General features: G+C 57.4%; 2 protein-coding genes across 5 annotated transcripts; both read left to right on the top strand.

The window, feature by feature from the left end:
• The first annotated feature begins 1,780 nt into the window (after positions 1 to 1,780).
• SIDT2 (SID1 transmembrane family member 2) lies at positions 1,781 to 18,033 on the top strand. 4 transcript variants are annotated; one of them, XM_019469047.2, is made up of 28 exons: positions 1,781 to 2,550; positions 4,257 to 4,378; positions 4,677 to 4,841; positions 4,941 to 4,986; positions 5,395 to 5,496; positions 5,605 to 5,688; positions 6,393 to 6,492; positions 6,660 to 6,725; positions 7,719 to 7,812; positions 8,148 to 8,200; positions 8,551 to 8,562; positions 8,939 to 9,010; positions 9,162 to 9,233; positions 9,425 to 9,487; positions 10,312 to 10,430; positions 10,980 to 11,053; positions 11,160 to 11,226; positions 11,824 to 11,897; positions 12,016 to 12,139; positions 12,342 to 12,459; positions 12,936 to 13,072; positions 13,316 to 13,424; positions 13,693 to 13,769; positions 13,936 to 13,982; positions 14,256 to 14,361; positions 15,046 to 15,156; positions 16,403 to 16,516; positions 16,600 to 18,033. In XM_019469047.2, exons 1-28 carry the CDS (start codon positions 2,368 to 2,370, stop codon positions 16,660 to 16,662), a joined length of 2,574 nt encoding a protein of 857 aa, XP_019324592.1. In that variant the 5' UTR covers positions 1,781 to 2,367; the 3' UTR covers positions 16,663 to 18,033. The 4 variants fall into 4 exon arrangements, with proteins under 4 accessions (XP_019324592.1, XP_019324593.1, XP_019324594.1 ...); XM_019469048.2 differs by lacking the exon at positions 8,551 to 8,562 and having other exon boundaries at positions 1,783 to 2,550; XM_019469049.2 differs by lacking the exon at positions 9,425 to 9,487 and having other exon boundaries at positions 1,784 to 2,550.
• A 2,048-nt stretch (positions 18,034 to 20,081) lies between these two features.
• On the top strand, positions 20,082 to 25,378 carry TAGLN (transgelin). Its single transcript, XM_019469046.2, has 5 exons — positions 20,082 to 20,212; positions 23,588 to 23,779; positions 23,875 to 24,052; positions 24,348 to 24,450; positions 24,794 to 25,378. The coding sequence occupies exons 2-5, from the start codon at positions 23,600 to 23,602 to the stop codon at positions 24,936 to 24,938; spliced, it is 606 nt and encodes a 201-aa protein (XP_019324591.1). The 5' UTR covers positions 20,082 to 20,212; positions 23,588 to 23,599; the 3' UTR covers positions 24,939 to 25,378.
• Positions 25,379 to 25,523: the final 145 nt, after the last annotated feature.

Raw genomic sequence — 25,523 nt, 5'->3', positions numbered from 1 at the left:
CTATCATCGTAAACTTGTGGTTCTCAAGGCACCAAGGAAAGTTCCTGAGATGCTAGATTACATCAGGCTAAGTGGGGAGCTCAAGCTCAGAGTGGGAGAATTTCTTAGAGTTCCAGACTGACTGGCAAGATAAAGAGGGGGTCACCATGAGAGAGAAAGTGAAGTTCACTTGGAACATGGATATCCTGTATCGACTGTCCAAACTGGGCTGCTGACTGCACAGGCTTATAATGGAAATTCTTCTTGTTATCCCGAGGATCTTCCCATTCGGGTGGTCAAGCCATGTGGAGTTAAGTAAACACTCATGAGCTGCCCTTTTCTGGATTTCACTCTACCTAACTGTAAAATGAGCGGTTGGTCCACGAGACTGCTAAGGTTCCCCCTGGTCTGACTTGTTAGGGTTCTCCACCCCCTGCGGCTTTGCTCCTTTCTTCTTCTTCCTCATATATGAATGCTTGTGCAGGGGCCAGGTCTGATTCTCTCACAAACCATTTACCTAGTATAAATAGAGTAGTGCCTGCACATAGGAAGTGCTCATTAAATATTTATTGCAAGAATGAAGAACTATCTATAATTGGTCATGAGATAAAATAGTCCCTATTGGAACAAAGCCCAGAGAGTAAGGCAGAGGCAGGAGCTGAGGTTGTTGGAATCTCTTGAGCAAGAGAATTCTCACAAGCCACTGGCCCAGCCAGCTTCATGGCGGAAATCTGATAATTTCAGAGGCAGCCATGCTACATTTCTTTTCCTTTAAACATATCTGTCTTATAAAAGGAATTTATGTACATCATAGAAAATATATCAATTTTTAAAAGGTAGAAAAACATTTTGAAACCACAGCCCAGTGATTTTTCTTTTCTTTTTGGTACTTTTCTGTACTTTTGGAATTAGAGGAAAATGGTATATGCTATTTTTAAAAACATCTGTAATTCAAAAGATTTTTCAGTGCTTTTCTACGCATGTCTAACGCATTTGGAAACCAGACTGTTGATATAGTGTCATATTGTGAATTCTCTGCCTACATGTTCCTTAAAGTCTTAAGCATCATTTTAGATGGCTTTATGATAATAGTACCTTTCTCTAACCACCCCCTCCTTATGGACATTTAGGCTGTCTCCTTTATGCTTGATATTACAAGTATCACAATGATAAGCATTACTGCCTACAAATTTTTAATCTGCATTTTTTTATTTCCTTAGGATAGAGTCCCAGAAGTGGAATTACTCTGTCAAAGAGTATAAAGCTCTTTAAACTTGAAACGCAGTGCCAAAATATTTTGTAGAGAAGTTTTCATCAGTTTATACTGAAAGTCACTATCTTTCAATTAGCTTTTTAGCCGCCTCTGCAGAGAAGAGGAGAAACAGCCCTGCAAGCTTCCCAGACGCTGCAATGCAAGGTGAGAGTACACAGGGGTACTTCTGTAGTTCTGCCTCAGCCGTCCTTCACCGGGAAGGCGCCCGTCTGGTTTCCTAATTCTTTGAGGTCTTCCTTTCTTAATTCCCCAGAAGAAAAAAATGGCCCAGGGATGGAGCATGTTGGTAGTAAAGGCAGTGAGGGTGGAGGTGGATCCTTAGGTTTGAGCACAAAGAAGACTTTGTCAACAAGAATCCAACACTCGGAGATCCTTCACGGAAACATCCGTACATTCCAACGAAAGTGATCTTTCACAGACGGGCAGGATTACGAAAGAGGAGGAGTTGGTGGCGCCTTCCAGCTGGAGAGCTGCGGCGCCTTTAAGGCCCAATCCGGGACTCGGCCCTTTAAATCTGTGTCAGTTTCCCCTGACGTCAGCAAGCGGGCCGGCTACCCTGCTGTTTACCGCCTCGCGGCGCCGCACACTCTCCCGAGTTGCGAGCACCGGGGCCGCCACGGCCGCCCGCCCTTAAAGGGCCCGCGCCCCAGAAAACTCGCCGCGCCTCCCGGCGTCCGGTCCCTGCCGCCTGTCACGCTCCTCACCCTCAGACACTCCTCCCTTCCCGGCTGCCCCCGCCGCCGGATTCCCTCCCTCCCTTCCTCCCTCCCCTTTCCCGGCGTCTCCAAGCTCCCAGCAACCAGCCGCCCCCTGGCTCTCGCGGCCCTGGCTGGCCGCCGCAAGGTCTCCGGGCCGCGCTCAGCCCCTCGCGAGCTGACCCGTACCCCACTCCCCCCACCCCCTCTCCCGCCGCCCCTCCCTGTCGGGCCCCCTGGGAGCGTCTCTGCGGCTCTGGGGAGGGGACGTTTCCTAATCTCAGGCCGGGGTTAAAGTTCTGGTCCTGGTGCGATGCTGGAAGCTGCGGCCGGAGCCGCAACCCGTCCCGGAGGTGTCCTGTCGCCTGTCGCCGCCCCCGCCACCACCGCTGCCGCCGCCACCGCCGCCTTGCCGGGGCCATGTTCGTTCTGGGCTTGCCCTTCTTGGCGTTCTTGGTGGCCTCCGTCGAGAGCCATCTGTGGGTTCTGGGGCCCAAGAACGTCTCGCAGAAAGATGCCGAGTTTGAGCGCACCTACGTGGACGAGGTCAACAGCGAGCTGGTCAACATCTATACCTTCAACCACACTGTGACCCGAAACCGGGTGAGGGCCGGGCTGGGCTGGGGGCTGGTGGTGAGTGGTTGAGCAGACCAGGGCTCTGAGAGTCAGTCCATGCTCTTTAAGGAGGCCCATGAACGTGCCGCCCCACTGGGTTTCCTTTTCCCAGAAAGGCACTGGACTCTCTGGACCAGTCCTCCTTGCTTTGCCACCAGTCTCTCTGAAGCTCCCACTGGACAGTTTCTAAAGTTGTCTCCTTCCCATCTTCTCGTTGACTCCCCACCCCCCCTTTCCACCAGCTGTGGTCTGAGCAGTACTGGCCTGTACCCTACCCAACACCCAGAATGGGACAGCCCATTCAGGGCTGGGCTGGGTGCAGGGGGAAGCAGGCTAACTACTGGGCTTGGCCCAGGAAACCCTAAGGAGATGAGACAGGCCTTCTGAAAGGCTCTGCTCAGGCAAGTTATAGCTGAGATTCCCCAGGAAGACAAATGTGGGACTTCTCAGGCTGCTGTAAAGCTGGGACCCTCTCAGCCCTCTTTCTGCCTTAGAAAGCCAGATGGCCTTGTAAATTGAAGGTGGTGGAGATAAGGTCAACTCCAAGTTGGATGGGAGGAGAGAGGGAGTTTGTCTCCAGTAGGGAATCTACCTCACTCTGACTTTCTGTTTCATTTTTTTTCCCAGCTATGAGTTAAATATGGTCATAGCTAGATCTGGGAAGTCTAGACCCCGGTAGCAGAGCTGAGATTTGGAGAATTCTTGCAGCCTGGCTCTATGGTCTCCTGTCCAGCTCTCTCCCATGATTGGGTTTACTAAGAAGCAGTAGAACTGAGAGTGGGAGTCTGGCTATTTCTCAGAATAGGGAGGGATTTGCTTTCTGTGGCGGGCCAGGATCTGCCTTCAGTGCCTGTTTCTCTGAAGTTTGATCTCCTCCTGCTTAGAGTCCTTTCTTTCTGGGGTCATCCTGAGAGTTGTGATCTCTACCCCTCTGGGAAATGCTGCCCTAGGGCTTGGGTCTCAGCAGCCCAGGGACAAGCATTGCCAGGATTTATTTAGTTTTATTATTTTTCTTTAAGCTCCCACTGTTCTAGGTACTTTCCTCCATGTGCCAAGAGCAAGAATGTCTCCGTTTTACAGAGGGGGAAACTGAGTCTCGGAGGTGTGAAGTGACTTCTCCACCGCTCTAGCCCTTGGTCAGAGCTAGGGATAGAGCTTGGCTCTCTTAGCTTTTCAACAGTCTGTTTCCCCACCTCCCCACTGGCTCTGGCCTCCAGATTAGTTGTTGAATGGGAGCTTCCTGGCTCACACAGAAGAAAATTGAGGAGCACTTCTTGCTCTCCTGTGTCCCTGTGTGTGCATGCACACGTGTGTGCAGGCATGTGTATCCCACGAACATGGATAGGTATGGGGTATCCTGGGGGTGCCCGAGGTCTCCATTGAGTTTCCTGTTGGGAAGTGAGGCCCTGAAGTTTCGTGATTCCTGTTGTCCCTGCACATCCCTGCCATCCAGGACCAGGCCTCTTCTAAGACCCTGTCCTCTAACTCAGTGATAATCCCCCCTAGAGCCTGGGGCTGCTCTGGGAGAAGAAAGGGCATAGCTGTAGCTCCCCAGCCTGACCAGGATAGGGAGAGAGCAAAGCAGTTGGCATGACGTAGGGCAGGGCTCACGGTCTCTGGAGCCATGTGTCCCGGGTGGCAGAGGTGGAGACATCACGGGCTTGACTGAGGGGCGTTTCCATGTCATTCTGCAGACGGAAGGCGTGCGTGTGTCTGTGAATGTCCTGAACAAGCAGAAGGGGGCTCCTTTGCTGTTTGTGGTCCGCCAGAAGGAGGCTGTGGTGTCCTTCCAGGTGCCCCTAATCCTGCGAGGGCTGTGAGTAGGACCCGGGGATCAGGGAGGGGGGTAGGCCTTGGCCAGGCCAGGCCCAAAGCCTCACCCAGGGCCTTGTCCAGGGCCTCAGACCACCCAGGAGTCCCTCTGTTTCTCCTCCCCATTCCCAACCAGGGGCTGGTCAGCGGCCAAGCCAGCCAGCCTGGAGCTTGCCAGCCTGGTTGGGGTAGGAGTAGGGAGAAGTTGGAAACCAGAGTGGAGGAACTGGGGCCTTGCTCCCTTGGAGAGGTTTGCTGGCTGGGGCAGTAATAGCATCCTGACTTTCTGCTTTGGGCTGTAGGTATCAGCGCAAGTACCTCTACCAAAAGGTGGAGCGGACGTTGTGTCAGCCCCCCACCAAGAATGAGTCCGAGGTCCAGTTCTTCTACGTGGATGTCTCCACCCTGTCACCAGTCAACACCACATACCAGCTCCGGGTCAGCCGAATGGACGACTTCGTGCTCAGGTCTGCAGGGGAGATGCAAGGGCACCGCGGGACTGGCCTCCTTCCCGAGCTCTGGGAGTGACCGTGGCAGGGGGGTGGGGGGGATTCTTCTCCCTCCAGGACCGGGGAGCAGTTCAGCTTCAATACCACAGCAGCCCAGCCCCAGGTAAGATCTCCCTGTCGACCAGCCCTCAGGAGGAGACTTGGGCACGTGGGAGGGGGAGCGGTCGTCAGGCTCTGCCGAGAGTCTCCTGTTGGCTGTACACACCGTGGCGGCACTGTCTGGAAACAGGAGCTCTGGCCCTCAGGCGGTAAGGGACAGGCAGCCGGGGAAGTGCAGAGGCATGGGATCTGGCTGCCACGTTTCCTACTTGCCTCTTGGGGTGCTATCCCGAGTGCCCAGCTGAGGTTGAGGGGAGTGATGTAAGAATATAGGGCTGCTTGTGGGCAGGGCCTTTCTCCCCAGAGAGCCTTTACCGCCCAACTCTGAGAAGATTCACACTGCTCCCTTCTAGAGGGGCAGAGAGAGCATCCTCATGAGATGGGGCTCTCCCTGCCCTTCCTATGCCCTCAGTACTTCAAGTATGAGTTCCCAGAGGGAGTGGACTCGGTGATTGTCAAGGTGACCTCCAACAAGGCCTTCCCCTGTTCAGTCATCTCCATCCAGGATGTCCTGGTAAGCTGTCTGCCCTTTTACTCTCTGCCAGCAGGTAGCAGAGCTGATAAAGAGGGGGCCCGGGGCCCAGGTCCCTGCCCATTTGCCTCTCCCTCCCTCCCCACGTAGTGCCCTGTCTACGACCTGGACAACAATGTAGCTTTCATCGGCATGTACCAGACTATGACCAAGAAGGCAGCCATCACTGTGCAGGTAGGAAATGGATGGGCCCTGTGGAAGATTGGCCGGGTGATGAGCTTACCAAACCCTTGCTCCTTCATCCCTGTCCCATTTCTACCCTAGTCTTGGCCTGCCAGTCCCTGAGGTTTGGGGCCCTCTCATATGTGTGAATGTTGATTCATAATCATGATCACCTTTGGGGGCAGGAAAGAGCAGAGTATCCTTTCTGGCTGTCCTATCTGCTTCATTCACTGTAATGATAGCTAAGAGAGGAAAAGGAGTCCTCCTGGCTGATGCTGAGTGTTGCCCTTGGCAAAGGCTAAAAACCTATGCTGGGTGAAGGGAGAGTGAAGACATGTGTTTACCTCACAACATCCAGCCTTGCAACTGTAGGAGGCAGCGGGACGCCTCCACCTTTTCTCCGGCTGATGCCCAGACCGCAAAAGGGCACCCGCGGGTTCCATGATGGTGGGTCATACACGTATTTGCTCACCTGGCTATAGTGGAGGGTCATGGTTTTGGGCTCTGAAGCCAGATAACCTCGGCTCTACCACGTACAGGCAGTGTGATCCCTGTTCAGCAGGGATGATGATAGTCCTTACCTCATAGGGGTCTTTGTGAGGGCCAAGTAAAAATATTTGTGTATATACACACATATGTATTGATTTTGATGACTGATTATTTTGATGATGATGATGATAAAACATCATCATCACATCGTCATCATCATCCTGCAGCGCAAAGACTTCCCCAGCAATAGCTTTTACGTGGTGGTCGTGGTGAAGACTGAAGACCAGGCCTGTGGGGGTTCCTTGCCTTTCTACCCCTTTGTAGAAGGTACCTTTTGTGTCCTGGGCCTGGCTCAGGGTGGGGAGGGCAGGGTCACTCCCTGGGAGGTAGAAGAACCTCTGTGGCTGGTTGGTGGAGCTGATGAGATGTGGGGTTTGGGCCCACAAACTTTAACCAAGCTCCACGCAGCCACTTGTTTGACATTTTGCTTCCAGATGAACCGGTTGATCAAGGTCACCGCCAAAAAACCCTGTCAGTGGTGGTATCTCGAGCAGTCACGTGTGAGTGTGGGTGGCTGAGTGGCTCTTCCTCTCAGACCTGGGGGAGGAAGTGTTCTCTGAATGGGAAGGGTGATGCGCACCTACTCAGCGGACTGATGGGGTAGGAGGAAGGAGAATTCTTGGCGGTCTTCACAAGGGGAAGGTCAGGAGGTGGGTCCTGGTGTGATGTGCTGCTGAGAGTCTGTGGCTGACTTTTGAAGTACTGAGTTCTGGTTCTCTCTCCGCCCCTTATGAGCCCTGTAATCTCACTGAGCCTCAGTCTCTCTGTCTCTCTAACAGGTGATAAGATCTGTCCTGTAGTCTCACCAAGTTGGTGAGGTTTAGCACAAAATTAGCAGGAAAGTACCAAGCCCCTTAGTCAGACTCACTAAGTATTTACTGAGTGATCGAATGGAGCCCTTTGTAAACTGGGCTATATCTAAGTATAAAGATATAAGATAAAATATAAGTATGAGATAAAAATATAGCTGTTTGTAAGTATACATATAAGATAAAATAAGTAGAAGATAAAAATAAGGGATTGTGATGGGAGGGGAAAGAAACTGTCTCTTCTTTACAGATTCTTTATCCAGCAAATATTTATCTAGCACCTTCTATGTGCCCGGTGCTGCGTTCTGGCTACAGTCCTCAGGGAGCTCCTGTTTGGAGGACAGGAATCTGTTGCTGTGCAGGGTGCCGATGGCCTGTGATGGGCAAAGGACAGGTCACAGGGAACACAGGGCAGAGAAGCCTTCCCAGAGGACATAGTCCTCGAGCTGTATTTGGAAGGAAACTGTTTGAAGACAGGGTAGAGTTCTTGAGGAAGAGCAACATGAGCAAAGGCAGGAATCGTGTCAGAGTTTGGCATATTTGGGAAGCTGCCTACTGCTCACCCCTCTGGGTCGCTACATTTGAGGGGAGATGCAGGGAGAGCTTGGGCCGGGCCCTTGTGTGCCATGGCGGGCAGCGTCGGAAGGCTTCGGTGTGCTCACCCTCCTGCCTCCCTCCCCACAGCCGAGGCCTATGTTGGTGGTATGCTCTTTTGCTTGGGCATATTTCTCTCCTTCTACCTGCTGACCATCCTCCTGGCCTGCTGGGAGAACTGGAGGTAAAGCGGGCTGCTGGGTGCCCCCCTGTTCTGGGGTGGGTTGAGCAGGATGTGAGCCAACCCAGGATAGTGCCCCACGCCATTGCGGGGCATAGGAAGGCAGGCCCCTTTGAGGGTCTGTGGTTCACGAGGCCTCTGCTCTGGAAACCAACCCCTCCCCTCAATCTTCTTCCCAAGCAGGGAAACCCCACATTGTTTCCCAGCCTGGGAGGAACCTTCAGATCACAGATGGAGGACAGGGTTATGGGGTGGAGAGGGTGGAAGGCAGGCCAGCTCAGCAAAGGAGGGATCCTCGCCCCATCCCTCTGGTTTGCCTCTGGATTCTGTCCCTACAGGCAGAGGAAGAAGACGCTTCTGGTGGCCATGGACCGAGCCTGCCCAGAAAGCGGTACCTCCAGAGGGCCTGGGCAGGGAGGGCCGAGTTTGCTTTGTGTTTTGGTGGACGGTTCCCTTTGGGGGCTGGAGGAGGAAGGGCTGGCTGGGGGCTTCTGGATGTCCAGACTGAGAAAGAACACTCTGCAGATGGAAATGGGGCTGGGCTATTGTGCCCTACCCGTGACCCTAACATGGCTGTCTTCATGGCTGCCCCTTGGTTCTTCCTCTGGGCCTAGCTATGCTGTCTGCCTCAGATGATGTAGCTCACGGTCTGGGGGGTTACTAACCTTTCATTCTCTCTCCTTTTCTTCCATTTCGCCCTCTCTGTCTGTCCTCCCTCCTGTTTGGGACCTTCTCTCTCAGCTTCTCTCCTTGGTAAGCGCCAGGTGCCGTGGGCAGAGGAGCTGAAATCCAGAGCGGGGGAGGGAAGGGACACGCAGGGGTGTCTGGGTGGGCCCTGGGCAGGCCGAGGCTCGCTGTCCTAGCTGCTAATGTAGAAGCATCAATTCCTAGACCTTTCTCTGTCCTTAGCGAGGACGGATGATGGCGAGTGTTTCTACTGGAACACACCTGGGAAGCTGGGGCAGCTGTTAGTGGTAGCAGTGAGTTGTGTTTGCCAGGATAGATGCGTTCTCTCTGCTGCCACCGTGGCCTCTCTGTGTCTCTCTTCTCTGGATTCTTCCTTCTCTCTCTTGGCTTTTGGCTTCGGGCTGTTTCCAGAGCTAAGAGGGCCCTTGACCTCTCTTTGCAGGTAACCCCCGGGTCCTGGCCGATGCCTTCCCCGGCAGCTCCCCATATGAAGGTTATAACTACGGTTCCTTTGGTACGTGTCCACACCAAAGGCTGTGCTCACCCACTCACAGCCAGGCCTCCTTAGGCTTCCACCTCCAACGTGGCACAATGGCAGCCAGCCCCTTCCGACCCCCGCCTCCCCATCTCCTCCCACCTGCCTCACTGCTCACTGTTCCCCGCAGAGAACAGTTCCGGATCCACCGACGGGCTGGTCGACAGCTCAGGCACTGGAGACCTCTCCTACAGCTACCAGGGTGAGTGAGCCCTGCCGGGCAGAGCCGCGAAGCGTGGGGCCGGAGCTGGCTGCGTGAGACGTGGTGAAGGGCGGTTGCCTCTTCTGCCGGGCGCTGGAACCGGGGAAGGGGCTGCTGTCTTCCTGCCCCTTTCCTTGCTCGTTCTTTCTCCCTTGGCCCTACTTCCTGGTAACTTTCCCTTTCCTTTGAAGGGCACGAGTGGTTCAAGCGGCGCCTCCCCTTTGGCCAGATGCGGCAGCTGTGCATTGCCATGGGTAGATGTGGGGGCGGGGGGGCGCTGCTCTGCCAATCAGCTCCTGCCGGGGCATTTGACCGGGGCCGGTAGGCTCCAGGGCCGGAGAGACGCTTTTGTGCATGGCTTCCCCATCTAATGCCAATAATTGCCCGCTTTTGTGCCTTTTGAGATAAGCAGGCACTGACCTCGATGCTGGTGGGCTGGCACCCCAGCTACCCCCAGGCCAGATGTTCTGGTTCGCTCTCATGTTTGCCAGCACCTCACTCCCTGGCCTGCCGGGGTAGGGCTCACGGGCAGGGGTGTCATGTCCTGGCCTCCGGGGGCTTTGGTCAGGCAAGGTCACAGGAGGAAGCTTCTGAAGGCACAAGAAAAGGTCAGGATGAAGGAGCAAGTGCTCTTCCTAGAGGCAGCCTGTCACCCTTGCCTGCACCCCAGAACCCACTGGGTCTTTTTCCAGCTGGGGCCAAGGCAGTGTCTTCTCAGAACCCACATGGCTGGGCACCTAATCAGCATGACTTCTGCCGAATTCAGTCCTGCCGCTTCTGTCCGGGACCCAGGATCTGCTCAGTGTCCTGGCCTGGAAGTCCTAGTTTGGTGAGGGGAGCAGGGGTGGAGCAGTACCTGTCTGGTGGCCCGTTTGAGGGTGGCCCACCCTTGTTTCCCTCAAGGACTTAGGAGTACCCTGTCCCTCCTCCCAGGGCCTGAGCCCACCTCCATGCCTGCTCTCAGTCCACAATCTGCCTCTTCCCATTGCCTAGTAATTGTGACAATTGCCCCAGGTGGGTAGGGACAGACCTTGGGTTCTGTGCCTCCCGGGTAACTCTTCCCTCCTGCCCACCCCAGATCGCTCCCTTGACCCTGTGGGCGCTCGGCCACGCCTGGACTCCATGAGCTCCGTGGAGGAGGACGACTATGACACATTGACCGACATTGATTCAGACAAGAACGTCATTCGCACCAAGGTCTGGTGCTATGCGGGCTGGCCCTGGGTCATGGATTTCCCAAGGAAAGGAGATTCTGTGTTCGGGCCCTAGCACATCTCCCTCTGGGGTGACATCTTAACGTGTTGTTGTTGTTGTTGTTGTTGTTGTTGTTGTTGTTGTTTTGAGAGATAGACAGAGGGCGAGCAGGGGAGGGGCAGAGAGAAAGGGAGACACAGAATCCGAAGCAGGCTCCAGGCTCCGAGCTGTCAGCACAGGGGCTCGAACCCACAAACTGTGAGATCATGACCTAAGCCAAAGTTGGACGTTTAACTGACTGAGCCACCCAGGCATCCCTCTCTGGGATGACATCTGAGAGAAACAAAGGGAAAGAACTCAGCTGGGGCAGGATAGATTCAGGGGAAACCGGCTCCACACCCAGCGCTTCCGGGCTGATCTGCCAGCAGCAACAGGATGGCCTGGAGCCCCCGCCCGGCAGAACTCCTGCCTGTGTAAGGGGGCTCCTCCTGTCCCCCTCTCTCCCCTGGGCATGGGGGACTTCTCCCGGGTCTCACTCCAGCTTCTCCCCAGCAATACCTCTATGTGGCCGACCTGGCACGCAAGGATAAACGCGTCCTTCGGAAAAAGTACCAGATCTACTTCTGGTGAGTGGGTGGCACGGCCAGGCCTTCCTGTTATTGGCAGGGTGGTGTGGCGGTGTCTAGGGGCCTGGCCTGCCTCCTCACTGCCGCCCCTCGTCTCACTCCTCAGGAACATCGCCACCATCGCTGTTTTCTACGCGCTTCCCGTCGTGCAGCTGGTGATCACCTACCAGACGGTGAGCGGCAGGGCTGACTCCCTGGGCCCGGGCGGCATGCCCTCATGGGGCCGCGTGCTCGCCTTCGCCACAGTCTGGGACGTGGCCTGAAGTGCAGAGCGTCCCAGCCTGGGCCACTGGAGCGAGTCAGGTCACGGGACTCAGGTTCCAGATCCTAACTCTGCCTCACCAGCTGGGTGATCTTGAGCAAGTCCCTTAAGCTCCCAGAGCATCAGTTTCTTCATCTGCAAAATGGGGCAGCATGATCTCAATGACGGCACCTTCCCCAGCTTGTTGCAGGGTTTCTGCAACAAGAGTCATGAGACTTTGTAAGTCTCGGTTTCCCTTCCCTTTTCTCTGTACTATGGGGCAAGAAATTGTGTCACAGTCACGCCCCATGATTTTTAGCCCCACCTGCTGAGGAGGGACAGCGACTGTGCGAAAGAGGGCTGGCCTGGTCTACGGATGCACACACATGCTGGTTGTGTGGCACTTCCCTGTCCCTTCGAATGGGGCCGGGTGGTGTGGCATGGGCTCAGGCCTGGCTCCCTCTCACCTGGGCTCTGGGCTGAGTCAGGTGCTTTAGCGGCCCCTCCGTGCTCCCATGCCCTGCTGCAGGTGGTGAATGTCACAGGGAATCAGGACATCTGCTACTACAACTTCCTCTGTGCCCACCCGCTGGGCAACCTCAGGTGGGGATGGTCTTGAGCCAGCCAGGGTGGGGGCAGGGGCTCTGCCAATGCACGTCCCAGGTAGGGAGGAGGCCGGCAGACGGGGCCAAAGCAACGCACCCTGTGTCGCCCCTTCCAGCGCCTTCAACAACATCCTGAGCAACCTGGGGTACATCCTGCTGGGGCTCTTATTCCTACTCATCATCCTGCAGCGGGAGATCAACCACAACCGGGCCCTGCTGCGGAATGACCTGTATGCCCTGGTGAGAGAGCATGTGCCCACTGAGGGCTCGGCTCCAGACCCTTTCTAGCAGGCACGGCCCAGCCCTGCCCTGCCCTGCCCTGCCCACATCCCACTCCATTCCTCTCTCACGCTCTCCCTGTCTGGGTCCCTGCCTGCCTGCCTCCCTCCCTCCCACCTCTCCTCCCACCTCACCTCCTCTTTCCCTTCCTTGTCCCCAATAGGAATGTGGGATCCCGAAACACTTTGGCCTGTTCTATGCCATGGGCACAGCCCTGATGATGGAGGGGCTGCTTAGTGCCTGCTATCACGTCTGCCCCAACTATACCAACTTCCAGTTCGGTGAGTGGGGCCTCCCTCTTCCCTGGCTGAAGCCCTCTGGCATCCCCACATCCCCCACAGGGATCCCCCAGACCCAGCTCTGCAAGGCACTCCAGAGCTGGGCTGCCTGTGTGCACACACATCCTCGCTTACGGAAGAGAGGCAGCTGGGTGCTATTTCCTTCATCCGTTGATCGTTTTCTACGGAAAGGCGTGTATAAACACGGAGAAAATGAACATAATTAAGATGTGGTCCCTGATCTCAGGGCGCTCAGGCTAAGTTGTCCTTGTTGTCAGGGGGAGTCAGACTGGGTGGCAGCCGGGGGGGTGGTAGTGTGGTGTCACAGGGACAGTTAAGGGACTGGAGTCCGCCCACCGCCAGCTCGCTCTGCGGCCCCGGTGAGGTGGAGGGGCTCTCTTTGCCGCCCCGACTGTCTGGGCTGGGAGGTCCGTGCTGAGTGCGTGTGTTTGAGCTCACATTCACGTCCCCCAACGCAGACACGTCGTTCATGTACATGATTGCCGGGCTGTGCATGCTGAAGCTCTACCAGAAGCGGCACCCGGACATCAACGCCAGTGCCTACAGCGCCTATGCCTGCTTGGCCATCGTCATCTTCTTCTCCGTGCTGGGCGTGGTGAGGCCCTGACCCGCTGTGCTCGTCCCGTAGGGAACGTACACACGTGTGCGCGCGCATGCACCCTCTCCGCCTCCCGCGGGAGAGATCCCTGCTGCTTCCCTGGGGTGCCTTCCCTGGGCTCCTCGGAGAGCCGCATCCGGCCCGGCAGCGAGCGCTGCTCCCCGGGAAGAAGGGTGGGCTGCGGGAGCGGCCTCCTCAGCGCCTCCTCAGCCCTGCCCGCCGTGCCCCCCCCCCCCCCAGGTCTTCGGCAAAGGGAACACAGCGTTCTGGATTGTCTTCTCGGTCATTCACATCATCGCCACCCTGCTCCTCAGCACACAGCTCTATTACATGGGCCGCTGGAAGCTGGGTGAGGGCCTGCCCGGGGCGGAGCGCGTGAGAGGGGGCCAGCTGGGCCCCGTGGAATGAGGGGTTGGTGGCCTCAGGGACCTGGATTCACGGCCGACTTTGGGTTCTGCCCTCTTGCTGGCGGCCCTGGAAGAATCACTGAGTGAGGAATTTGGTGAGGGTTGGCGTGGCTGTGCCCTCTGAAGGCCCGGGGTCCTCTCACATGGCGGGGGCCAGGGTGGCCGGGAAAGAGGGGAGCCCGGGCCCTCGAGCACTTTCCCTTCTTGCAGACTCGGGCATCTGCCGCCGCATCCTCCACGTGCTCTACACAGATTGCATCCGCCAGTGCAGCGGGCCTCTCTACGTGGTACCGGCCCGGCCCCCCAGCCCTCCTCCTCCATCTACTCTCTTCCCTCTGGCGGGAGGTGGGGGGGGCCCGGGGGAGGGGGGGACCGGCTGACTTGGGCCTTCTTCCACTTTTCTCCCTGTCTCTCTTCTCCTCTCTCAGTCCCCGTGTCTCTGCTTCCCTCCAGGACCGCATGGTGCTGCTGGTTATGGGCAACATTATCAACTGGTCACTGTGAGTCTGGCCATTGTCCGTGGTAGCCTGGCTGGGCGGACGGCTGGGGACGTGGCCAGCCACTGGCTGCCTTGGGGGCCATGGACAAATTCTACACTTTGGGCATGAGAAACGGGGGCTGAGGAGAGCGCTGTCGGCACGTGGGGTTCTAGAATTTTTGCGGGCCTCTGAACCCAGCCTCACATCATAATAAAACGTGGGGTAGGAGTGAGGGAGAGCCCTTTCCTCGCTCTTGGACCTCCCCTGCTTCACCGGCTCTTCCTCCCTTGCCAGAGCTGCCTATGGGCTCATCATGCGCCCCAATGACTTCGCCTCCTACTTGTTGGCCATTGGCATCTGCAACCTGCTCCTCTACTTTGCCTTTTACATTATCATGAAGGTGAGTGGGGATGGCTCGGCCTCCTCTGCCGGCCGCCCTGCTTTTGCAGGAGGGAGATGGGCGCAGCCCGTCTCCGAGTAGCACTGAGAGGGATCGGGCATTTTTCGTTCCTGTCTTCGCCAGTTTGGGGTGGGGAGAGGCTCGGGTCTCTTGCAGGTACTCCAGCTGTGTCCAAAGACCCATTTACTGAGCCCCTTCCGTGTTCTAAGAAGGGCGCATGAAAACGGTAGCACCGCAGGCTGTAGTTGGAAAGAGCCTCCCTCTGCGCCCCCCTCGCCCTCCCCCTCCCCTCCCCCCCCCCCCCCCCCCCCCCGCAGGGCAGAGGGGGTGGGGGCGGAGCTCACTGTGTCCGCACAGGCTGGGGCCTCCGAGGGCCAGGTGCTTCCCGGGGACCCTGGTGCCATCCAGCGCAAGGAGAGCCCCCAGGCCGGTCCACCCTGCCAGCGCAGGGCTCTGGACGTACGGAGGCCTGGCCAGGGTGAGCGTCAGGGGTGAGGACGCCGGGCTGCTGGTGTGGGGCATACTGAGCTGTGTAGCTGTGTCAGGTGATGGTGTGGATCCGCGATGGCTTCCTAAAAGATCCATCCTGTGCGCTGGGAAGTGGCATCAAGGGCAGGCTGGCGAACGGGCCGGGCCGGGGCCTGGCCCTCAGGCTGCTCTCCCCCCCACCCCCCTGCCCCCCAGCTCCGCAGCGGGGAACGGATCAAGCTCATCCCCCTCCTCTGCATTGTCTGCACCTCGGTGGTGTGGGGCTTTGCCCTCTTCTTCTTCTTCCAGGGACTCAGCACCTGGCAGGTGAGTAGTCATCCTGCCGAGAAGGTGGGGAGTCGCCCACAGGCTCGTTGTGAGCCAACAAATGGCCACTTCTCTTTTCAAACACCATTTGTGAGCACCTGCTGGACTCTTTGACAGCTGCTTTCTCATTTAATCTTCCCAACCTTCAGTTCGCCAGCATGGAGGTATCCCCATTTCACTCATGAGGCAGCTGAGGTTCAGAGAGGCCAAGTGACCTGCCCAAGGTCACACAGCCAGTGAGTGGCACATCTGGGGTTTGAAGCCAGAAATGCCAGGTTCTCCCTCTTGCCTCGCAGGCACCCGCCATGAATCAGGCTTCAATTCTGTGATCAGAACTAAGTCTAGCACGGTCTCTTCCTTTGAAGTACTTAAAATCTAGTTCGAGAGAGAGAGAGATGAACAATTCCTGGACTGCTCTTTGCAATATGATATATGAGGCGAAGGTATGGGCAAGACAGGAAGGAGGAATGGACACGAGGGCAGAGGACAGAGGAGATCCAGGAAAGCTTCCTGGAGGAGGCAGACTGTGCTCGTGGCCTTATAGGCCCTGGGTGATAAGAAAGCACCCTGTGGCCCACAGATGCTGTGACCTGAGTAATGTTACAGAGGCAGAACTAGATGAGGCAGATTTGGAGTCCATGAATGCACCAATTTGGGAGCTGAGTGAAAGACTGAGCTCCTGAGGGCAAGGCAGTTCTGGTCTTCTCGGTGGCCTCAGCGTGGGGCACAGACAGTTCCCAGACACAGTAATGTCCGGGCAGGGTTTGCTGGATAGGGTGATGGGTGAGCATGGAGGACCACGAGTGCCTTAGGTCATGGCCCACAGGTCATAGCTCCTGTTGTCCTCGAGCAGAGCTGTGTGACCAACCAATAATACTTTGGAGAAAAAGTGATCCTGGAGTCACTGATTAGAGCAGGGGGCAGAGTCCAAGGCAGGGAACCAAGTTAGGAGGCTTTTGAAGCCTTCTAGCGTCTCCAGGTGATCTCAGCCCTGTGCTCTCTTACATAAAGGGCAGAAGAATCTGAGGGTAAAAGTGAAAGGAAAGGGAAGGACAGAAGCCAGCGTCCTCGGGGAGAAACGTGTAACAGCCAGTTCTTAGGTGTGGGAGACGAGGCAAGGGCGAGTCAGAGGAGGGTGCTCTCCTGCCTGGCGCCGGGAGCAGGGCAGCCCGAGGGAGCCGGCAGCAGGTCTGGCCCCAGCCTTGGTGGGCAGCGTCCGCAGGCAGCTCTCCCTGTTCCTCCCCAGAAAACCCCCGCAGAGTCTCGGGAACACAACCGAGACTGCATCCTCCTGGACTTCTTTGACGACCATGACATCTGGCACTTCCTCTCCTCCATTGCCATGTTCGGGTCGTTCCTGGTACGTGAGACTCTTCTGCCCAAGCATGGGGAGAGGCCGAGGCCGCCCCCTTGCCTGTGCTTGACTCAGCGTCTGCCCCCCAGGTGTTGCTGACACTGGACGATGACCTGGACACCGTGCAGCGGGACAAGATCTATGTCTTCTAGTGGGAGCCAGGCCCCTCGCTTTACTCAGGGGGCCCTGAGCTCCTCTGCCTCCCTGCCCAGAGCCCCTGCAGCTCTGGGGGCGTGCATCCCCGCCCTGCAGCCCAGTGTGGGTGGTGGCGGGACAGCGAGGCCCAAGCTTGGCCCGGGACAGTCACAGCGGTGGGCCTGGCGGCTGCCCTCTGCTGAGAAGGAGGCCTCCTCCCGCAAGACCCCAGATGTTGGCCACTTGTTGCTGCTTCTCAGTGTTGAGGGCCTTTCAGGGGCCCTGTCCGTTGGCTCTCCGTCTGTTCCTCTGCAGGAGGAAGGAGGAAAGTGTTGCCCTGCCCAGTTCATGCCTTGCGTTCTGCCCGTCCCTCCCCTCCCCACGAGCCTATGACTGCGAGCCCTTTCTTTTCCCCAAGTTCCAGTCAAGGGCCCGGTTGGGCCTGATTCTCTGTCCTGCACCAGGGCCCCATAGCGCTTTGGGGCCATACCTGACTGCCATCACTGCCCATTCCAGCCAGGATGAATGGGCTGTAGGATTTTGGAGGCTGGCCAGCTGGTGCCACGCTTTTGGTGCTATGGCCTAAGAGGGGCTTCAGGCAGTGCTGCCTCCTCCCTTTGACCTGTGCTTGGAGCCGGTTCTGTAGTAATAAGGGTCAGCTTATGTGTGAGAGTCGCCTTTGAGCTGAGGGACTGAATTCAGAGGTCACCTGCCTATCTCGTCAGCCCCCAGACTGATGTTGGCACCAGGATCAGAGGGAAAGATCAGTTCACCCCTTTCCTTCTTTTTCTTTCCAGGCCCTCTGTCCTGCCAAGCCCCCACTGGGGGCCTTTCAGTGCCATTGACACTGCCCAAGAATGTCCAGGGGCAGAGGAGTGGGACACAAGGCGCCTAGCTCCTCTTGTCTCCTCATAGCCGCGGGAGCCCCAGTGCCTATCTTAGAAGGGGGCTCAGGAAGGGACATGATCTTCCTCTCAATGTCCCCAGTCCAGCCTCACTCTAGGACCTGGGGCTGGCTTCGGTGTTTCCGTCCTGTCTTTGGCCAAGTTTTGTGTTAGTCACACACATATACATGTATGAAACCTTGAAGTTTACACTGAGCCACCCCAGCTCTGGGCCCCCTGGCTGCTCTGTCCTTCGAACCCCTTCCCCTACCCGGTCCATTCCAGATGCCAAGACTGGGGGAGGGCAGGTCAGGCCTCTGCCTTGGGGATGGGAGTGTGTCTTATTCTGCCCAACTTGTTTTTACAGCTCTCCCTTGGGCTGGGGAGAGGAGGTGGATCTGGATCCGTTTTCAGAACTCCATTTAATGTCTGTTGCCATGCTATGGTTGCATTTCTGTTTTCTATGAATGGGTCTGCATTCAATTAAAGAAACAACCGGACGCAGCTCTTGGGCCCCTGTTTGCTCCTCCTTTCTGGGTGGAGATGTTGAGAATGAAGGGTGGGGCAGCGGTCCTACATTTTCCGGTTCTCCTGGTCTACCTTTCTCTCTCAACAAGAGATTCTCCTTTGTCTCCCCCTCGCGTCCTTGCGTCCTCGGTTCCCCAAGGTTATTCCTGTCCTTTGAGCAATAGCATCAATCCAGGAAACACTTATCAGGGGCCGCTCTGGGCGCTGTGCTGGGCGGAGAGGAGAGTGTGGTAAATAAGCCTTAGCAGCACCATCTCTCCTCTGCGACCCCCACCCCTTACCTGGCAAATAAATGGCAGCAGCTTCTGGCCCACCTGCATCCCCCCCCCCACCCCTGCGCCTACAAGTCGGGCCGGTTTCACTTCTGACCCTAGCCTTTCCCGGCTGGGCAGGCTGTGTGTGCAGGCAGTACTTCCTGACATGACTCTTTTTTTTTTTTTTTTTTTTTGGTGAGCGAGAGAGCAAGTGGGGGAGGGGCAGAGAGAGAGGGAGACAGAACCTGAAGCAGGCTCCAACCCACAAACCGTGAGGTCATGACTGAGCCCAAATCAGGAGTTGGATGCTTAACCCACTGAGCCACCCAGGCACCGCCCCTGACACGACTTGAATAGAGAATGCAGGCCGAGGCCGGGAAGGTTCTTGGGGGAACACAAGCTGCTGGTATATGGTGGGTAACTGCGCGTGGACGGCAGGCAGGCTCCCAGAAGCCGGAATTTGAAATGACCCTAGAAAGTTGATTTAGGTTCCAGCGGGCCTAGGATGGCAAGATCGGGGCGGTGGCAGGAAGCTGGTGAATTCACAACTCACCAGAGGTCTGCTGCCCTCTAGCCGATTCCCCGCCCCTCTCCCTGCCCTTCCCAGCAAACGCCACTGGAGGGCACCCTAGCTCTGTGCCACTGGGCTCTGGCCAGGGGAGGCAGGCTGTGGTGGGCGGGCCTCCCACGAAGGCCAGGCCTGGCTGACCCCCTCCCGGAGGTGCCGGGTGTGCCGGTGTCCAGTGTGTGGTGGGGAGTGTTAGCCCCTCCCTGCCAAGCCGTCCTGGGAAAAGGGGTGGGGTGGTGCCACAGCCGGCAGCCCAGAGACCCCGCAGCAAGTCTCGCCTCCTGCCCCTTCGCCAGACCCCTGAGGCTGGGTGCAAGCCACATGGGAGTGAGTCTCCTTCCTGGAGCGATGGAGCCCAGTCTGTTCTTTAGGGGAGGCACAGACTGTTCCAAAGGGAGGGAGGGAGGAGAGCGGCCTCTGAGCCTCCAACCCGGCCTTGGTGTCTCAGCCCCACCAGGCCTTAGAGATGCCCTGGATGAGGGCCAAGGTCCACTGAGCTGCCCAGCCCTCAGATTCCGCCCCGGCTAAAGCATCTAACTCAAGACCCACCCCAACTGGAAGCGCCCAACCTGAGCAGGGTGGTTACACCCGACAGACTCTCAGCTCCCACACGGGGGCCTCTGGGGACGTCCGGCTTCTGCCACTCATGGCCTCCCACGTGGCCTTGGGTGACATGCACCCTGAGCCTGTTTCTTCACGTGTAACGCGAGGTTAGTAATTATCCCACCAGGTAGCCTCGAAGATTAAATGAGAGCATTAGCGGCAGGTCCTCAGTAAAGGAAGTTCCTAAAGCCGAACCCTCAGGAGGACAGGGTGGTGGGTTACTCCACCACGGACCTCAGGGATCTGTCCCCCAGCTCTTTCCCCCTCTCCCTGGCCAGACCCTCTTGAATTGCCCCCTCCCGTCAAGTCACACACGGGGGCAGGGAGCAGTGCAGAAGGAGCAGCCCTAGGGCCAGACAGCAGGGCAGGGCTTCGTGGTCCTGTCCATAAAAGGCTTTTCCCGGCTGCTTCCCAGCCGGCAGCGCAGCTCCGCCCCGCCGGCTCCATCTCCAAAGCATGCAGAGAATGTCCCGGGCAGCCCCCGGCAGACTGCTCCAACTTGGTGTCTTTCCCCAAATATGGAGTCTGTGTGGAGTCACTGGGGGGGCGGGGGGTGGGGAACGGGACGGGTTCCTCTGGCAGGGAGGGGGCCCAGGGGTGAGCCAGCGGGGGAGGCTGACATCACCGCGGCAGCGGCCCTTTAAACCCCCCACCCAGCCGGCGCCCCATCCTGTCTGTCCAAGTTCAGACACGAGAGCTCATTCCCGCCTGCGAGTCTCGAGGAACTCCTGTAAGTGCACGCATCCCCGGGCTGGAGGGGAGGTGGGCTAGGGCTTGATGGGACCACAGGGGTATTGCAGAGGGGCTCTCACGGGCCCTGGCCTGCAACCCCATGGGGAGGAAGCACGTCCTCTCCTCGTGCATTCCTCATCTCCAGATGGGGAGGTGGCCTTAGCTCGATGAGGGTGGGGGGATGGGGGGGGGGGGTGAGATTGCTGGAATCCCGTACTTGGAGTCCTTGGACCAGGCGGCACCAGGCTGATCTCGAGATGGCTTGGCCGGTCAGAGGGACTGATGGTGGAGACCTGAGGTCTGAGGTGACAAGGAGGCTCCCCACGTTTTTGGCCATGGTCATACCGACAGAGTGTGTGATGGGCTCAAGGTATTGGGTTAGACCCAAGGCTCTGTCTGTCGTCCATGTAAGAGGACATCCAAGGAGGTGAGAAGGTGTGCGAGCACAGCAGTGCTGGAGAGCAGTGTCCTGCTGGCGGGCACTCGGGTCTGAGCAGCACAGAAGCCCTGGGAGCCACTGAGGCAGTGGAAAGGACTGCCAGACTCCTGTACCCTGGAACAGCCAGGGTGGCCCGGTGCAGGGACCTGCGAGAGCTGCGTTTTCTAGACACATGGCTCCTTCCGTCCTCTGAAATGGGAGATGACCGCACGGCAGGCAGAGGGGTGAGGGCTGGGCACCCCCAGGGGCTTTGCAGTGTTGTCCTGGATGGCTCACACAGGGCTGGGCGGGCCTGGGACCCTGGGCCTTTTCCGAAGGGTCTAGCTGGTTCCCTCAATGGTTGCTCTCCAAAGGGCAGCAGTGAACAGGGCTGCTCTTCTCTGCTTCCAGAATTTAGAGGAGCCGTCCCTCTTGCCTTCTCAGAGATCCACGTGTGCCTGCTCTTACTGGCTGTGTTCTATTTTGAAGAGCCAGGGGCCCGGCGGTCCTGGAGAGACCCCTGGTTCCTGCCGGTAACAGGTGCCCGCCACCCCTTTGCAGCTGGCCCTTGTTCTTTCTCTCAGGGGAGGGGAAGCTGACAGGAGCCACGGGCCAGAGGGTCAAAGTGGAGTCCAACTGGCCGGCCTGGCCTGCTCCAGGAGGCTTTGTCTAGAAAGGCCTCTGGGTGGGCTGCCTGGCAACTGTTTCCCTCTCCTCTTCCTACAGCTCCGAGGTGGGACTGGGGAGGTCTTGGTCAGAGGACTTAATGAGATTTCTTGGAATTCTCCACTTCCGGACTCCTCATGTGGAGGCAGAGGGTGGGGTTGGGATGGGTGGGGTGCATTTCATCCCCTTCCCTGTTCTGATAAAAATCAAATATTGTCTCTAGATCTAGGGGCTGCAGCTTTGTGTGCTTCTCACTGTGAGCCTCGATGCCTTAACTATCTGCTCCGAATCTCTTAGACTGCAAGCTGGGGGTGACGGCACTCCGCTTCCGTCCTGCTCCTCACCTGCTGGCACAGGGTCTGGGAGGGTAGGTGGGTGGGGAGGACGAGGAGGGCAGGGCGGGGAAGGTGGGGTGTGCGCTGCCCGCCTGGGCTGGTGGGGTGAAGGCTGAGCGGGGCCCAGGATGAAGGATGGGCTGAGGGCACTTGGTTCCAGCTGACTCGTGGGTTTGGACCCCTCGTCTTTGCCCTTGGGCGGTTGGGAAGCAGGGGTGGGGAAGGGAGGCGTTGGGCTGTCTATAGGGAAACGGAGACTCTGCTTTTGGATTCTCTGGCATCACTGGCCAGGTGAGGGTGCCGGTGCTCAGAGGTGGCCCAGCCCTCGGGCTTTTCAAACCGGAGAGAAGTGAGTTGCCCAGTGGCTGGAATCAAATGAGTTCATCTCTCAAACTTTGTTGTCCTCTCAGGGGATGATATGGAAAAGGAGTGGAGGCCAGAGTGGGAAGAAACAGTTTTTGTCCCTGGGTCAGGGGCTGGCTCTCCCAGGTCACCACCAGGAGGCGACTCTGGGAGGGAGTCACAGACAGTGCCTGGGAGAAGGCACAGCTCTCTGAGGGAGATGACATCATCCTCGGTGCACAGATGGGGAACTTGAATGCAGGAAAGTTGTCAGCTATGGGGGAAGGAAGGGTTGGGCAGCTGACCCGAGACCGTACAAGCTCCCCACGGTGGTACAGGAGAGACGGTCTGATATTGGCAAGAAAGGGAGTCGGGGGAGCGCAACGACTACCCCCATCCTCAGACCATTCTCTCCCTCCCAACCTCTGACCTCTCTGAGGCCAGGTGATGGGTCTGGCTTCATCTGGCACCTCTCTCGGAGGGCTCTTCCGATGAGCTCTGGGTGATAGCTGGGGCCGGGTCAGGTTTCTCTTGACCAGCCACATCTGCCCAGAGGCCTACCTCACCCGCCCTGCTGCTATAGCCTTCCCCCTACATCGCGGGGCTCTTCAGAGCAGTGCCGGCCCCAGACCTTCAGGGCAACAGCTGCTGCTGCTGTGCACGGGGAGGGGCTCCCCACACTCTCGCTGGCAGATTCTTGGCTCTGGGATCCCCTTGGAGGGCTCTGGCTCCTGGGTTACTCAGCTACTACAGAGGTGGGAGCCTGAGGGCACGAGGGAAAGTCTATGGGTCTATAAGTGTTCTCTCTCTCTCTCTCTCTCTCTCTCTCGGCTCACCTGAGGAAGTACAGCTTTTTGACCAAAACCTCTTGGGTTTTGCTGGCTTCCTAGACCTTTCCAGGGGTGGATAAGTTTGAGCCTCTTCAGCAGCTGTGGGCCAAAGGCTGAGCTGACCTGGTAAAGAGCTGGAGTTTTGGAGCTCCAGCTTCGGGGCTGGGGGGATAAAGCGGAGGGAGAAATAGGGCAGGACCACCTCATGCCTAGCTGGACAAGGAAACCCGCTGCTTTATTTTGGAAGGGACATGTGGCCTCTTCTGGAAGGTGTCTCCAGTGCCTCCGGTCAATCTTGGCAAAGAGAGAAAGCTCTAGACCAGCCATTGTCAAACTACAGCTCATAGGCTAAATGCAGCCTGCTGTTTGTGTAAATAAAGTTTTATTGGATCAAAGCCTGCTTACTTGTTCATGTATCGTCTCAGGCTGCTTTCCTGCTACAATGGCAGAAACCTCATGTCCTGCAAAGCCTAAAATACTTACTGTCTGGTTGCTTACAAAAATAAGTTTACTGACCCTTGCGCTAGACTTCCAAAGATCTGGTCTCCCATTTCTCTGGCCTCCAAGTTCAGAGGCTCCCCGGACTGAGGGGATGAGCCTGGCCCAGACGGGCAGTGCCGTGAAAACAAAATGAGGGAACGGGGAGGTAAACATCTAGGATGGATGGCATCCCCCACACCCCCCGTCCTCCTAGAAGCCGGAAGGCCCGCCTAGCACAAGTGAAAGCAGAGTGGTTCTCCGATCCTCTGACCTTCTCCCTTCTCTGGCCTGTGCTGCTTTAGCTCTCCCTCAACATGGCCAACAAGGGTCCCTCCTATGGCATGAGCCGCGAAGTGCAATCCAAAATTGAGAAGAAGTATGACGAGGAGCTGGAGGAGCGGCTGGTGGAGTGGATCATAGTGCAGTGTGGCGCAGACGTGGGGCGCCCGGACCGTGGGCGCCTGGGCTTCCAGGTCTGGCTGAAGAACGGCGTGGTGAGTGGTCCCCTGGGAAGGGGGGCTGGGGCTCTGCTGGAGTTGTGAGGCAGGTGCCCCGAGCTGAGCGCCGAGCTGCGTTCTGTGCCTGGCAGATTCTGAGCAAGCTGGTGAACAGCCTGTATCCTGACGGCTCCAAGCCAGTGAAGGTGCCCGAGAACCCTCCATCCATGGTCTTCAAGCAAATGGAGCAGGTGGCTCAGTTCCTGAAGGCGGCTGAGGACTATGGGGTCACCAAGACTGACATGTTTCAGACTGTTGACCTCTTCGAAGGTACAGAGAGAAAAGGGGTGGAGAAGGTGGGTGCAGGACAGGAAGCTGAGGCAGAGGGGACGAAGGATGATCAAAACATGCCACACAACAGGTCTGCATAGTAGGAACAGGATGTGCCGGAAGGGTACCAGCCAGGCTCTCGAGGGCATCATAGGATCTCCTGGAGCCTCCTTTGATCATGGGACAACCTTTGCCCCTGGGTTGGCCATTTTTCTGAGAGGTGGGGCAGGCCCTGCCCTGGAGTCCCGTGTACATGGCCCTGAAGTTCACCCCCATCCCTCCTTTCTTCTCACAGGCAAAGACCTGGCAGCGGTGCAGAGAACCCTGATGGCTCTGGGCAGCTTGGCAGTGACCAAGAACGACGGGTACTACCGTGGAGATCCCAACTGGTTTATGAAGTACGCGGCCACCCGGGGTTCCTTGTGCTCCGAACCTGTGTCTTTGCAGGGAGATGGGAGGTGGCCTGGGCTGACTGTCAGGCCCAGCGGGGAGGGGAAGCAGATAGCTGGAAGGTCCAAAGTGAAGGTCTAGGCTGGGTAGGAAATGGGTCCCTGGTACTTGCCATTCTCCCTGGTCCATGGGGTAAGCCAGGTTAAGGAAACACAGAAGTGAGATGGGGGGGGAGGCGGGGACATGGGACCGATCTAGGAAGTGACAGAGGAAACAGAGCACTGGGAGGGGGGGAGGGGGGATGAAATGTGCAGTCCTGATGAGTCTTTATCCTGGTTTCCCCTCTTCCAGGAAAGCCCAGGAGCATAAGAGGGAGTTCACAGAGAGCCAACTGCAGGAGGGAAAACATGTCATTGGCCTACAGATGGGCAGCAACAGGGGGGCCTCCCAGGCCGGCATGACAGGCTACGGACGACCTCGGCAGATCATCAGTTAGAGGGAGAGGGCCAGCCCCCAGCCCTGTCCTTCCCCGGCTCGTCGGCTGCAGCCATCCTGCCTAGCCCGCCTCACCCGCACCCGTGTAGTTCCTCAGCCCCGGCCAAGCTTCGAGGCTCCGTCACTGAGCAAAGGTGACCGCACTTGGGCAGCTCTCCCCCACCCCTCAGCCTCAGCCCAATTTCTTACCCCCAAGCACCACTCCCCTGACCCTCCTCCCAGCTCCCCCGCCGTCTCCCACCGTCTCACCCCATCCTGGGCCGGGCAGGGGGGACGTGGGCTGGGGGTAGCCTGGGCGGGGGGCAAGTCCACTAGCCTCCTTGGCAACAGACGCCTGTTGAAGGTAATCCTGCCCAACCTCCCTCCATTTATTTTTTTTCTGGAATATTTTGGGGGTTGAAATTCAGAAAGGAAACAAATATATACATCAATCTTTTCTCAGGCCTGGCTGGCAGAGTTTGATTTGCCCTGGTCACTTCTGATTCTAGGAAGTATGAGCAGGGAAGAGGCAGGCAACATTTATGTGGGTTCCTGAAGGCCAGCTCCAAAGGACCTCTCAAATTCTAGGACCTCAAGGGGGGCCAGT

The sequence above is a fragment of the Panthera pardus genome, unplaced genomic scaffold (genome assembly GCF_024362965.1).
Source record: "Panthera pardus isolate Hobbes unplaced genomic scaffold, ASM2436296v1 HiC_scaffold_12, whole genome shotgun sequence".
Taxonomy (NCBI): Eukaryota; Metazoa; Chordata; class Mammalia; order Carnivora; family Felidae; genus Panthera; species Panthera pardus.
This window is presented reverse-complemented; position numbering and strand designations above follow the sequence as displayed.